The 13972-nt window shown below is 40.8% G+C and overlaps 3 protein-coding genes across 3 annotated transcripts; 1 reads left to right on the plus strand and 2 right to left on the minus strand.

The window, feature by feature from the left end:
• Positions 1-902: 902 nt before the first annotated feature.
• On the minus strand, positions 903-4147 carry LOC142888579 (cytosolic sulfotransferase 2-like). Its single transcript, XM_076027024.1, has 8 exons — positions 4018-4147; positions 3517-3652; positions 3296-3424; positions 2813-2913; positions 2580-2706; positions 2407-2504; positions 1329-1503; positions 903-1186 (listed from the first exon to the last, which is right to left on the minus strand). Exons 1-8 carry the CDS (start codon positions 4099-4101, stop codon positions 1074-1076), a joined length of 963 nt encoding a protein of 320 aa, XP_075883139.1. The 5' UTR covers positions 4102-4147; the 3' UTR covers positions 903-1073.
• A 2955-nt stretch (positions 4148-7102) lies between these two features.
• On the minus strand, positions 7103-9017 carry LOC142888582 (cytosolic sulfotransferase 2-like). The gene is made up of 7 exons (XM_076027028.1): positions 8857-9017; positions 8644-8772; positions 8117-8217; positions 7867-7993; positions 7694-7791; positions 7332-7506; positions 7103-7241 (listed from the first exon to the last, which is right to left on the minus strand). The coding sequence occupies exons 1-7, from the start codon at positions 8945-8947 to the stop codon at positions 7129-7131; spliced, it is 834 nt and encodes a 277-aa protein (XP_075883143.1). The 5' UTR covers positions 8948-9017; the 3' UTR covers positions 7103-7128.
• A 2147-nt stretch (positions 9018-11164) lies between these two features.
• LOC142888586 (cytosolic sulfotransferase 3-like) lies at positions 11165-13968 on the plus strand. The gene is made up of 7 exons (XM_076027035.1): positions 11165-11336; positions 11522-11659; positions 11789-11889; positions 12018-12144; positions 12269-12366; positions 12678-12852; positions 12954-13968. The coding sequence occupies exons 1-7, from the start codon at positions 11198-11200 to the stop codon at positions 13064-13066; spliced, it is 891 nt and encodes a 296-aa protein (XP_075883150.1). The 5' UTR covers positions 11165-11197; the 3' UTR covers positions 13067-13968.
• The last annotated feature ends 4 nt before the right edge of the window (positions 13969-13972 follow it).

Consider the following 13972-nt stretch of genomic DNA (forward strand, 5'->3'; position numbering starts at 1 on the left):
TTTTCTCAGAGTGTTTTTCTTTCTCAGATTATTAGATTGTTATTATTATGTATTATTATTATTGTAAAGAAATAAGAGCGTGTTTTGCTTTTCTCTTCTTTTTTTTTTTTTTTTTTTTGTCCAAATCACAACTACCAATGAAATTAGTAGTTCTCCTTCCAGGTTTTAGTCGTACCTGCCAAAGAGCAGAGTGGTCCAGGAAAGAAACTTACTGCTGTAAAGAAATTGATAGATTTATACCATGTAACTGTAGTTTCTCGTGCAGCATTGATGTCTAGATGTTGAAGGAAGCAAAATTCAAACTGAATTGATTTTAAAGGAAGACCTTTATTGCAAAGAAAGTCTCGCGTCCGTCAGGCACCGATCCACCTGAGGGAGCTCTCTTAAGCAATATAAACTTCTCCAAAGCAGAAGTTCCAACCTCTTCACATATGTACGTCTGTGGGGTTGCCCTCTCATACCTAACCAAGCCGTGCTTATTCTTTACCCACCAATCAGGCTCTATTATTTAAACCAAGCTGTTGAGGGGTCAAAGCAGGACACGATCCTTTGGCTGAACACCTCTGAGTTGGAGCCAACAAATGTTTGACACCTGAAGTGCCATAAAACATTAGACAGGGGTCATAAAGCTCTTTCCCTCCAGGTTACCCTCTCTTTATCAGAGGGATCCACAAATAGTTGACCTTACACACATCAGACACCACATAACAAACTGACTAATTTGGAGAGAAGTCCAAAAGCAGAGTCAGAGACCGGCAGTGGAGACGAAGCAAAATACCTGATTTTGTGTTATTATTGTGTTATATTTTGTCGTGTTTAAGCAATAAACACCCTCTTGGTTTTCCCTTTCCCATTTCGATACAAAGCAGCGCATTGTCCAAGATAAAACATTGTCCATGTGCTCTAGCAGCTGAGACTTTTTATTGATTGCTTTTGGAAATAAAGGTTGAAATACGAATGCTTTAGCTTCATTCATTATGAGCTTCATCAACTGGACTCAATGTATTTAAAAGGCAAACAACACACACACAAGATTGTAAAAGTAATGCGGCTACACAACAGTCAAGTCAAATTCAGATATCAGTGCGGAATTGAAGTGTAGAGTCCTTCATCTTCGTCTTGTAGTGCTCATCAAACACTTCATTCTGGGCCACAGTGAAATGGGTCTTCCAGTCACCGACCTTCCCTGCAGAACCACACAGAGCCAGACGGTTATTTTATATGATAATGAATTTTATTTTATTTCTTTTATATTACATTTTTATATTATATGAGGTGGCTTGCTGTGGTGTTCATGCAATATGCAATACAAAAAGCTTATACATGACCTTTTCTCATGAAAGTGGAAACGTTGAAATCCATCAAGCCAAATTTGGAGTAGTTGACCATGTTGTTCTTCTTCATTTGGTCAAACTGTACTCCCAATAGGATTTTCTTTTTTTGCTCGGCTGAACGAGTCAAACCAAGAAAGCTGCAGAGTTTGTCCAGTTCCCGTCCAGTATCCTTGAAAAACCATGGTTAGATACAGACACCATCCTGTTAATATCTCATCATAGAATATAGAGATATGGAAAAAATATAAAACTACTCAGAACACAATTAAAAAAAAAAAAAAAAAAAAAGTCATCAGTACTCTAAAAGATCCCATCTTGGTCACAATTGATTACATTACAATGTTTTCAGATGGTAGCACAATAGTCTGACACCAACTCTGTTTCTATTATAGTTTTTCGCAAAATCAAAGTGATATTTCTAAAATTGTGACAAAGTACATTTTAGCGAATTGCAGGTGTTTCCATTGAATAGTGTGAAGCGCAAGTCTTGTAAAATATCGTCCCGCGAGATTTTCCTGGAATTACATTTGCTTTTGTTTGTTTGCGTTTGTTTGCTGTCAAGCATGGTTGTTATATTTTTCGCTTTGATTACTTCTTAAAAAGTATTCTGTCTCCTCCTCCGCCCGAACATAACGTGCCATTTCCACGAAGTGATCCGGCGAAGTGATCGCGTCCGGTGACGTGTGAATGCGAAAAAAGTGTTTTCATGGCACTTTTGCGATATATATCGATATGTCTGGAAAAAGCACCTCATAAGAGCGTAAAAACCTTTTAGCGATATTTGAGAAGGTTTTTTTGAAGTTTAGGTGTTTCCGTTACCAGTTCTTATTGTGATATTTAGGTTTTGCGCGATTCTAGGGATAATGGAAATGCTGTGGGGGCTTTGAAATTAAGTCACTCTTCAGCCAGGCCTTCACTTTTCGACCAGTGTAAACCTCAATTGTTTGATATCACAATCCACGTCTGCCATCAGACGCTATCTGCTCAACACTCCATTGTGTTTTGTGTGTAATTGTACTTCAAAGAATGGGAGCCTCAGTCTGATCGACCCTAAACAAACAACATGAAGTACCTCAACCAAGTCCTCATAGAACATGTAATGGATGTTTGGATACGCCTGTTTCTTCTTCCACCAGCCGTTCACATGGTCATACCAGGATCCATATATAACTGAAGCACACAAACAATGGGTGTCTGTAGTTGTCAGAAGAACATTTAGCGTTTTTCTTTACTTTTGACATGTACCTTGTCCATCCATGTATCTCTGGATGTAGCTGCTCCAGTCTCCAGGGTCTGGCTGGATTAAGGTCATGCGATCCATGTGGAAATAAGAGACGGCGTTGTCTTTGGCATTGCGGCCCACATACACAATCTACAGAAGGACAAAAAACAAAACAAAAAAAATGTACATTTCAATTCTAGGTTTATCATTCTTAAGTCTTTAAACTTAAATCTAGAGTTGAACATAAATGACTGACCTTGCAGTTTTGCTCACAAAAAGACTTTGGCAGCAACTGGATGGGAAGGTGGGTTTTAATGATTCTCGGTGTGGTTTTGAGGTTGTTTGCCAGGTCGACTCCTACATAAAGAATGAGAGACGGAAGAATCAAGCCTCTAATTTACTGTGTTTAAAGGGTTGTGTGCAAATAGTTTTTCCGCGCAATGACATTTTATAAATTCTGAAAAAAGAGAGCTGTGCAGTGTGAACGACTAAAGGTCACAAAGGTTGACCTTCAGTCGAGTTTTTTGAAATAAGTGACTATGTTGACAAGACAATAGGAGATAATTTATGACCTGACAGTGAACACTGATTAACGTTTCTCTTTCTGAAGATGGAATCCATAAAAAAACAATGATCATTATGCTTGCAAAGCTAATGCACATTATTTGTCATGATGTGTTTATGTATTTGCCATCACTGTCAGCGAGGTGGTGAGTGTGTTATTTTTTGTTTGATTAACCTGCAGGCATTGACTTGAAGGCGATCTCCAAGAAAGGCACCCTGTCATAGATTGGAACAGACGTTTCCCGGTCCGACGGTTCTTGGCCAAAATACAGTAGATCCAGCATGTAGGAGACCCAGGTGGTTCCTGATAGGGCAGTTACAGAGGAAATATAAAGAGAATTCAAGTTACAACCTCTGCACTACACTCTGGGTTTTAAACCACCACAGAGACCTCACCAGCTTTGGGATATGTTGCAATAAGTATATCATCTGGCTTGGCTTGAAAGTTTTGAACCTGGTCCCATTTGGCTATGTAATTGCAGGTCATGGGCACTCCATGGAAATCAAAGAGCACCGCTCGAGTCAGACCATCCTTCAAAAATCATACAAAAGCAGAAATATTGTGACTTTAACAAAACTATTTGGCACCCAGGGGAAGAAAATGGAAAAGACAATTTAACACAAATGCAAATAGTGAATGAAAAGTGAGTCTTTGTATTGAGTCACATTCAACAACCATGCTGCTGCATTTCAGAATTGCGCACGTGCAAACCTACAAGAACTAATTCACTGTCTACAAAAACATTCATTCTCAGTTTGCTTAAAAAAAGAAAATCCAGTTCTCATCTAAAATATTTGTAAAAGTCTTTTCGCCTTAAAAAACATGCATTTCAGAAGTGATGCATTTTTCTTGAGAGTCACCCCCCATGCAAAAATATTCAGCTTTTCAAGACGTACCTTTTTGGTGTCAGCCGACATGATTACTGCAGCTGGTTCTTCTTCTGCAACGCTGTTGCGTTTGCTTTTAGACCAGCAAAACATACAAACATCCTTCTCTCCTTCTGTTGCGTAACACTGACTCCACTGTCATTGGTTCAATTTGGGATAGAAGTCCAGCCTCTCCTCACAATTTAAGGCTCCACCTCCATTCTGTTTAATATTTTTTCCTTCTGTAGAATTGTCTTGTATTCCGTCCCTCTAGTGGTGATTTCTTTTTGTTTTTTCTTCAAAATCTGAATTTGTCTAATGTGTTCAAATTAAACATTAACATTACGGTGGTTTCTTAGCTAAGATAGAAATAAAAACAGTTATCATGACGGGACCATCAGCTGTCATATCTCTCCCTCATTTCACAAGCACGTCCTCGTGCTCCACACAAGCTGCTACGCATAACGAATCCATGGACAACCACTCGTGCTACATGGATCCTGCTGACAACGCCAGCAAAGCGCAGAGGACCCAGGCGGGCTTCGAACCCCAGAATCCCAGGTAATAGTCATGCGCACTAACCACTCGGCCAAGGGGATATCCTTCTGGGATCCTCTAAAACTGGCTCGGGCTCAAGTCTTTAGGGGTTCAGCAATAAAACCCCTGTTGGTTTTCCCTTCCACGTTTTGAAACATTGCATTTCAGTTTTCAAGATGAAACATGGTCCATCTGCTCTCCCAGCTTTTTTTGTGGTTTGTTTTTGGAAATAAAGTTTGGAACACTGATAATTCAGCTTCAGTCATGATAAGCTTCTTCATCAAGACTCAGTGTTTATTTTAAAAGACATACAAGACTCACACAAGTTTTGCAGCTAAGCAATGTTTCCACATGGGTGACACACATTTCAACATATTCTGCTTCTTTTCTTACATCCTGGGCTGAACACAAGATCCCATACTCCATTTGAATTGCAGTGAGTGACAGTATATAGTTGTGTTTAGGGCAAAAACAACAAAAAGCAAAAAATACAATCACACAAACTACTGTTATGTAATCAAAGCACTATCAAGTCCAAATTCCACATAAACACAGTCTGCCAAGTCAAGTTCAGATTTCAGTGCGGAACTGAAGTGTAGAGTCCTTCATCTTCATCTTGTAGTGCTCATCAAACACTTCATTCTGGGCCACAGTGAAATGGGTCTTCCAGTCACCGACCTTCCCTGCAGAACCACACAGGGCCAGGCGGTCATTTTAGATCAGGCTGGATGCTGTTATTATGCAATGTGCAATGCAAACACTTTATATGTTACCTTTTCTCATGAAAGTAGAAACATTGAAATCCATTATGCCAAATTTGGAGTAGTTGACCATGTTGTTCTTCTTCATTTGGTCAAACTGTACACCCAATAGGATTTTCTTTTTTTGCTCGGCTGAACGAGTCAAACCAAGAAAGCTGCAGAGTTTGTCCAGTTCCCGTCCAGTATCCTTGAAAAACCACAGTCAGATAGAGACGGCACACTGTTATTACCTTATCAAAGAATATAAATACTGCAAGAATATAAAACTACTCAGGATGCAATGAAAAAGTCATCAGCACTTTTCAAGATTCCATATTGGTCACGATTCACCGTAAGAATGTATTCAGATGGTGACACCATAATCTGACAATGAATGGGAAAAGTTAATCAGCTCCACTGGCTGTCGGGGCTTTGAAATGAAGTCACTCTTCAGCCAATCAATTGTCTGATATCACAATCCACGTTCTGCCACCGGATGTTAATCTGCTCAACACTCCATTGTGTGTTGTGCGTCATTGTACTTCAAAGGATGGGAGCCTCAGTCTGATCGACCCTAATCAAACAACATGAAGTACCTCAACCATGTCCTCATAGAACATGTAATGGATGTTTGGAGACGTCTGTTTCTTCTTCCACCAGCCGTTCACATGGTCATACCAGGATCCATATAAAACTGGAGCACACAAACAATGGGTGTCTGTAGTTGTCAGAAGAACATTTCTTCGTTGGTAACCTCTGCTCTAGTGGTTATTAGGGACTGAGACCACAGAAGACCAGTTTGAAACGAACTGGTCTTTCTCAAAGGCGAAAGACACTGTTGTTTGTATTTGTTTCTTCTTCAAAATCTGAATTTGTTTAATGTGTTAAAATTACAAATTAACATTACAGTCGTGTCTTAGGGGCCATTTACACTGAGACAGAATTTTTTTTTGGTGGGGACTGCACATTTTTGAAACCGCATTTGGGTTTACAGTGATGAGGACTATCAGCTCTCTCTCCCTCTCTCACTCTGGTCAGTGTTCCAGGACCTTCCAAAGCCCTGCTCACAAGTCTAAAGGCTTCTCATAAATAAACATATACAAGTGTCCCCAGAAATATTGACATTGACCTTGTGGTTGCATAGATATAGTCTTTATTATTGAGGGTATGCAATTTGGGTGACACTGTGGCGCAGTGGTGTGCCACCTCACAGCAAGAAGGTTGTTGGTTCGATCCCTGGGCTGGGGCCTCTCTGTGTGGAGTTTGCAGGTTCTCGATGGGGTGGTAGGGGTTCTCACCGGGATCCCTGGCTTCCTCCCACAGGCCAGAAACATGCATCTAAGGTGAATTGGGAACTCTGAATTGACCGTAGGTGTGAGTGTGAATGGTGGTTTGTCTTTGTTTGTCTCTACGTGGCCCTGTGATGAACTGGCAACTTGTCCACCCTGCCTTCGCCCTGTGACAGCTGGGAGAGGCTCCAGGAGACCCCCGCAACGCAGAGTGTAGGAAGAAGCGGGTATCGAAAATGGATGGGTATGCAATTTTTGAGCTGAGTCCTCAAAAACTGACGAGGGCACAAGTCTTAAGGGGTTCAGCAATAAAACTCATGTTGGTTTTCCCTTCCACATTTAGAAACATTGCATTGCAGCATGGTCCAGCTGCTCTACCAGCTGAGATGTTTTGTGGTGTGTTTTTGGAAATAAAGTTTGGAACACTGATAATACAGCTTCAGTCATAATTAGCTTCTTCATCAAGACTCAATGTTTATTTTAAAAGACATACAGCACACATACAAGTTTTGCAGCTAAACAATGTTTCACTATCAAGTCCAAATTCCACGTAAACACAGTCTGCCGAGTCAAGTTCACACTTCAGTGCGGAACTGAAGTGTAGAGTCCTTCATCTTCGTCTTGTAGTGCTCATCAAACACTTCATTCTGGGCCACAGTGAAATGGGTCTTCCAGTCACCGACCTTCCCTGCAGAACCACACAGAACCAGACGGTTATTTTAGATCAGGCTGGATGCTGTTATTATGTAATGTGCAGTGAAAACACTTTATATGTTACCTTTTCTCATGAATGTAGAAACATTGAAATCCATGATGCCAAATTTGGAGTAGTTGACCATGTTGTTCTTCTTCATTTGGTCAAACTGTACACTCAATAGGATTTTCTTTTTTTGCTCGGCTGAAGGAGTCAAACCAAGAAAGCTGCAGAGTTTGTCCAGTTCCCGTCCAGTATCCTTGAAAAACCATGGCCAGATACAAAAACCATACTGTTATTACCTTATTGAGGAATACAGATCCTGCTAGAATATAAAACTACTCAGGATGCAATGAAAAAAGTCAATGAAAAAGTGTAGTGTGTAATTGTACTTCAAAGGATGGGAGCCTCAGTCTGATCGCCCCTAAACAAACAACATGAAGTACCTCAACCAAGTCCTCATAGAACATGTAATGGATGTTTGGAGACGTCTGTTTCTTCTTCCACCAGCCGTTCACATGGTCATACCAGGATCCATATAAAACTGGAGCACACAAACAATGGGTGTCTGTAGTTGTCAGAAGAACATTTAGCGTTGTTCTTTACTTTTGACATGTACCTTGTCCATCCATGTATCTCTGGATGTAGCTGCTCCAGTCTCCAGGGTCTGGCTGGGTCAAGGTCATGCGATCCATGTGGAAATAAGAGACGGCGTTGTCTTTGGCATTGCGGCCCACATACACAATCTACAGAAGGACAGAAAACAAAACAAAACAAAAAAAATAATTTCAATTCTAGACATGATAATTCTAGGTTTATCATTCTTAAGTCTAAAAACTTAAATCTAGAGTTGAGCATAAAACACTGACCTTGCTGTTTTGCTCACAAAAAGACTTTGGCAGCAACTGGATGGGAAGGTGGGTTTTAATGATTCTCGGTGTGGTTTTGAGGTTGTTTGCCAGGTCGACTCCTACATAAAGAATGAGAGACAGAAGAATCAAGCCTCTTACCTACTGTACACAAATTGATTTTCCTCTCAATAATTTTAAATATTCAGAAAAAAGCTGTGCAGTGTGAATGAAGCTGTGCAGTGTGAACAACTAAAGGTCACTATAGTTAACCGACCTTTAGTCGAGTTGTGTGAAAAAAGTGACTACGTTGACGAGACAAATGGAGATAAATTACGATCGCGCTTCAAACCTGACAGTGACCGCTGATTAACTTTTCTCTTTCTGAAGATGGAATCCATCAACACCAAAGTAACACCATCATAAAAAAAAAACAATGTTCGTTGTGTTTGCAAAGCGAATGCACATTATTCGTCATAATGTGTTTACGTGTTTTGCCGTCACTGCCAGCGAGGTGGTGAGTGTGTTCTTTCCTCTGTTTGATTAACCTGCAGGCATTGACTTGAAGGCGATCTCCAAGTAAGGCACCCTGTCGTAGATTGGAACAGACGTCTCCCGCTCCGACGGTTCTTGGCCAAAATACAGCAGATCCAGCATGTAGGAGACCCAGGTGGTTCCTGATAGGGCAGTTACAGAGGAAAAATTAAAATTAAGAGATTTCAAGCTAGCACCTCATCCACAACTCATCACAGAGACCTCACCTGCTTTGGGGTATGTTGCAATAACTATATCTTCCGGCTTTGCTTGAAAGTTTTGAACCTGATCCCATTTGTCCATGAAATGGCAGGTCATGGGCACTCCATGGAAATCAAAGAGCACCGCTCGAGTCAGACCATCCTTCAAAAATCATACAAAATAGGAGAAATTTTGTGACTTTACCAAAACTATTTGGCACATCGTGGAAGAAAATGGAATTTCAGCATAAAAGTCGAATATTGAATGAAAAGTAAGTCACATTCAACAACAAACCTACAAGAGCTAATTTTTTTTTGTTTGTTTTTTTGTTTACAAAAGCAATCATTCTCTTTTTATTTAAGGAAAAAAATCCAGTTCCAACCTAAATGTTTGTAAAAGAGTTTTCACCTTAAAAGTTATGCATTTCAGAAGTGATAAATATTTCCTGTGAGTCACCCACAGTGCAAAAAAAATGCTTTTCTTGACGTACCTCTTTGGTATCAGCTGACATGATTACTGCTGCTGGCTCTTCTTCTGCAAAGCTGTTGCATTTGCTTTTAGACCAGCAAAACATGAAATTCCTTTCTTCCTGTGTTGCGTAACACCGGCTTGACTGTTATTGGTCCCATTACGGACAGAAGTCCAGCCTCCCCTTAGAATTCATGAGTTCCTCTTCCTTTGTTTATTAAGCTTTCCGTCACGGGTCTCGGGCATTCTGTAGTATTCTCTGGTATTTTGTCACGCGGGTGGTTGTTTGTATTTGTTTTTTCTTCAAAATCTGAATTTGTTTAATGTTTTGAAGCGAAACACATTAACACGACAGTTGAGTCCAAATTAAGATTATAATAAAGAAATAAAAAAAAATAAAACACAGAACCAAACAGTTGTTTTCTTCTCTGGGAGTAATTAAACCACTTTGATTTGTTTGATTGCAAAATTTGAATGTGGGGCAATTGAGGGCAACATGGCAGCAAATAGAATCTGTGACATGGGTCAGTGGGTTGGGTTGGTTAAATATTGCTTTCAAGTAAGAGGTAAACTACAGTTCTTTTTTTTTGTTTTACGTTGGGGTTAAATTAGGTTATGTACATTAGAAAGCAAATAGATCATCTGAATTACAAAGGAATTGACTCTGGAGTTTAACCCTGGACAAGTCGCCAGTTCATTGCAGGGTCACAAACTGTAGAAACACGCAGACAAAAAAAACCTCCAGACAAACAAGCTTTTGACCATGATTTAATTTTATGTAGAAAGATAGGCTCAAGTTCAGCCCCTATCAGGAGCTTTGTTGCATAACACTCATTCCCAGTGTTGTGCAACCTTTTGGCTTGGCTTCTGTAGAATGTCAGTTGGAATAATTCCCAGATGTTGTGTTGCGCAGACTCATCGGCCGCACCGAAAAGTCAATGCGGTCAACAACCTCCGTCGCTGGCGACTGACCCACCTTAAGGCAGCACAGTTGGCTCAGACTTGACAGAGATGTACAGTTTTGCTGGTGGCCAGGCGGCGAGGGTGAGAATGGTGAAGGTGGTTGCTCAAGGTGTGCCGACAAGAACCCCTGCAATAAGCTAACAGCGTGGAGTGAAGGTTTGTCAACAGGAAGTGCTTGTTCCCTTGAGCTGCTCACACTTCATTAAATCTCTGTTGTAATTTTGGGGATTCCAACTCCAGCTGTGCCGTCTCTCTTTTTCTTGACCAATTTTTCTCACATAAAACATCTTTAATGCCGTTCCTTGATTTGAGTTAACACCTCCAATTTTACGTAGGTCACGCACACAGTGTAACAGAAACTTTTACAATCTGCCGAGTAATCTGTGACACTGTAGCAATAATATTTTATTCAAATAAAAAAAGTCTTCAGTCGCTTCAGGAAATTGTGCAACATGTCATGGTGAGCATTATATAACTGACTGACTCTTTGTTGTCAGATCTTCTCACAACCTCTGACTGGAAGAGGACATTACACGGTGAGTGCGCAGTCTCACTATTCTTGAAACTTGATTGATTTAAAAATAGGTTTTTAAAAATATGTTCAGTTGGCAGAGATGTCTCTGGCACTTCTGACATTGATCCTTGTGAATTTTCAGTAAGAAATTACAAGATGACTAGATGATAGCTTGATATGATCGTTAAGATTACTGAAGTTTTGGGCTGTCAGTTCATTCAGGTCATTTGAAGTCAAACACATCACAAAAACAACAATGTAGAATGGTGTTGTAAAACACTCACAACTGCTAACTCTGTGGTAAATGAGTCGAAGGGTAAAAGGTTTACCAGTGTGATGTTTGAAGTTAAAGCAACCATCCAGGATTGAAGATATAAATAAACTGGCCTTGAATGAATTTCTCAATAATGGCCCTTCCATAGATGGAGAATCTTCCTCGTCCCACACTGTTTGATTTCCATGGCGTCTCCATGACCAGATACTTCACTGACAACTGGGACAACGTACAGAACTTCCAAGCAAGGCCGGATGACATCCTCGTCGCAACTTTTCCTAAAGCAGGTGGGTTTCACTTTAAAACTGCAGCGACTGTGGTTGATGATTTACCGACAAGTCAAACCAGTGTTGTGAGTTCTCTCTCCTGTCTTAATACCAAGGCTATTCTTCAGAGTCATGTTGTGCTTTCCCATGAATGACCCGCACAGTGGGAGGGCGGCTTTTGACAAAGAGCTCTTTTTCCATGTCAGGAACCACCTGGGTCTCCTACATCCTGGATCTTCTGTACTTTGGGAATACTTGTGAGGAGCGCCAGGCCACTGTTCCCCTTTATCACAGAGTGCCGTTCCTGGAGATAAGCATTCCTGCCGAATTTGGCGCTTACGCAGGTTAAACAGCTTGCGCCTCGCACACACACACACACTGCACAGCACAACAGCGAGAATCAGAGTTGTGGATGCATTTGTGTATTCATGTGAGGCCCAGACGGTAGAGAAACACAGTGCTTGTCCTCACAGGTAAAGACCAGGTCAACTCGCTTCCCACCACTCCTCGTCTCATCAAGACTCATCTACCCGTCCAGTTCATTCCCAAGTCCTTCTGGGAGCAGAACTGCAGAGTAAGAACCAAACCCCCACACTCGCACGCACACACACACACACACACACACACACACAGGAAGTGAAATAAGCAAACTTGAACTGTTTGCTCTAATGACTGCTTGAACGCTGTTCTTCCTCCCTAAAGATAGTCTATGTCGCTCGCAATGCGAAGGACAACGTGGTGTCCTACTTCCATTTTGACCGCATGAACAGAGTCCAGCCAGAACCTGGAACCTGGAGCGCCTACCTGCAAAGTTTCCTGGAGGGGAAGTGTAGGTTCAAAGTCGACTCAGTGTGGGATAAGACAGTGATTAAAATATCATTGGCTTTTTTTTTTTAATGGGTCTCTTAAACATTTGTTCATACCTTTTTCTTTTTTCATTATGTGTGTTCCAGGTGCGTTTGGTTTGTGGCACGACCATGTCAACGGCTGGTGGGAAAAGAAAGAGACTTATTCAAAACTGCACTTCATGTTCTATGAAGATATGGTTGAGGTGAACAGAGGCCTTGGTGTGTGTGTGTGTGTGTGTGTGTGAGAGCATTTACATAGTTTTCCTTGCTTTCTATTTACACTTAAAAGTGCAATCTAAACCCAAGCTATAATCATCATCATCATCATCATCATCATCATCATCATCATCATCATCATACAAAAGGGCCCCCCGGTGGACAAATTGTAACTGAGCGAACTGTGCAGCGATAAAAGATTGGAAGAATTGGAAGAAAGATTCAGGAGGGCAGATGCTCCAAAAATGACATAAACAAACATCACATCACTAACACTGAGGTGTTTCAATGTTTTCAGGACACTGGACGCGAGATAGACAAACTGTGTTCCTTCCTTGGTTTCTCGCCAACTCCGGAGGACAGAGAGAAAGTCATTACTGGGGTGTCATTTGACAGCATGAAAAAGAACAACATGACCAACTACAGCACTGCACAGGGTTTGGATCAGAAAGTGTCTCCTTTCATGAGGAAAGGTACCTTTCTACTTTATTCCTTTTTTTCCTTCCTTTTTTTCCACATGAAAATGTGATCAAGCTCAGGTGTTGTCGCCTCATGACTCTCTATGTCACTCAAGGAAAAGTTGGTGATTGGAAGAACCATTTCACCGTGGCCCAGAATGAGATGTTTGACGAACACTACAAGCAGAAGATGAAGAATTCAACACTGCAGTTTCGCTGTGAACTGTAGGGCCCTTTTATATCTGCCTGAGCAGAACGAAAGGATCTGGATTGATTACGATGTTGGTGTTGTTGTTGCGTCAGTGCTCTGTTGCTTGATACTGTTACATTCTCAGGAACAACTACAAGTCTACTATTACTACCAAGTCATATTACATTTCCAATCAGGTATTTTTTAAAACTAGTATTGATTGTTGATAGGATTATAATATATTGCTAATAAACCATAATTAATCTCTGTGTCTACAGGCTCACACACTCCACACACAGTCATCCATTATCAAATGGATTTACTTCACAAACCAAAAGTGGACTCAAGTATTTAATTACTCCATAATCCCTCAGCACGATTCTTATATGTATATAAGAATATACGTATAGCAAGGGTCTTGCTCCCAGTTAGCTGCCATATTGCACCACCATATTTCTAAGGAAGCCAGGGATGGACAATCCAGCCCACCTGGTAGCACGTTTGGTATTAAGGACGCAGGCATCCTGTAATAAAATAAAGAAGGTGACAAGGTTCCGGGTTTGTGCTCGCAGGCCACCATAGCTCACTGGCAAGCTTGGTAGAGGGAGGGAACGGAGTCCCTAAGCCTTAGGGGACGAAGCGATAGAGTGCTGCAGTCTAAAATGTAACCACTTGGTGTCGCTGTGTCTTATTAAAACTGTCCGACTATTACGCGCTTAACCTTTAAATAAAAAACAGCATGTATTGAGCAGCAAGGAAAATTCTTGTTTGAATGATGAAGATTTTAAAAACAGTCAATTGGAAAATATGTCAATTAACTGTTATTGTAATATTTGCATGGCAAGAGAAAATTAAGGCAATTTCTTGTGCTCTTAAGTGGTTGATCAATCTAAAATGTGTGCATGTGTGCTTTGTGTGTGAAATCCAAGAAATAAAAGCACCCCA

The sequence above is a fragment of the Nelusetta ayraudi genome, unplaced genomic scaffold (genome assembly GCF_046127955.1).
Source record: "Nelusetta ayraudi isolate G7.1 ecotype Tasmania unplaced genomic scaffold, CSIRO-AGI_Nayr_v1 ptg000019l, whole genome shotgun sequence".
Taxonomy (NCBI): Eukaryota; Metazoa; Chordata; class Actinopteri; order Tetraodontiformes; family Monacanthidae; genus Nelusetta; species Nelusetta ayraudi.

Bases quoted from the DNA above. Each gene is read 5' to 3' on its own strand.
- LOC142888579 (XM_076027024.1), bottom strand. From the start codon at position 4,101: ATGTTTTGCTGGTCTAAAAGCAAACGCAACAGCGTTGCAGAAGAAGAA. The intron at 3,653-4,017 runs GTACGTCTTGAA...TGATTTTTGAAG, and splicing joins TGTCGGCTGACACCAAAAAG to GATGGTCTGACTCGAGCGGT. The intron at 1,504-2,406 runs GTACTTCATGTT...TGGTTTTTCAAG, and splicing joins TCTATGAGGACTTGGTTGAG to GATACTGGACGGGAACTGGA.
- LOC142888582 (XM_076027028.1), bottom strand. From the start codon at position 8,947: ATGACCTGCCATTTCATGGACAAATGGGATCAGGTTCAAAACTTTCAA. The intron at 7,994-8,116 runs GTCAGTGTTTTA...GTCCTTCTGTAG, and splicing joins TTTGTGAGCAAAACAGCAAG to ATTGTGTATGTGGGCCGCAA. The intron at 7,242-7,331 runs GTAACATATAAA...GTGGTTCTGCAG, and splicing joins TTCTACATTCATGAGAAAAG to GGAAGGTCGGTGACTGGAAG.
- LOC142888586 (XM_076027035.1), top strand. From the start codon at position 11,198: ATGGAGAATCTTCCTCGTCCCACACTGTTTGATTTCCATGGCGTCTCC. The intron at 11,660-11,788 runs GTTAAACAGCTT...TTGTCCTCACAG, and splicing joins CGAATTTGGCGCTTACGCAG to GTAAAGACCAGGTCAACTCG. The intron at 11,890-12,017 runs GTAAGAACCAAA...TCCTCCCTAAAG, and splicing joins TCTGGGAGCAGAACTGCAGA to ATAGTCTATGTCGCTCGCAA.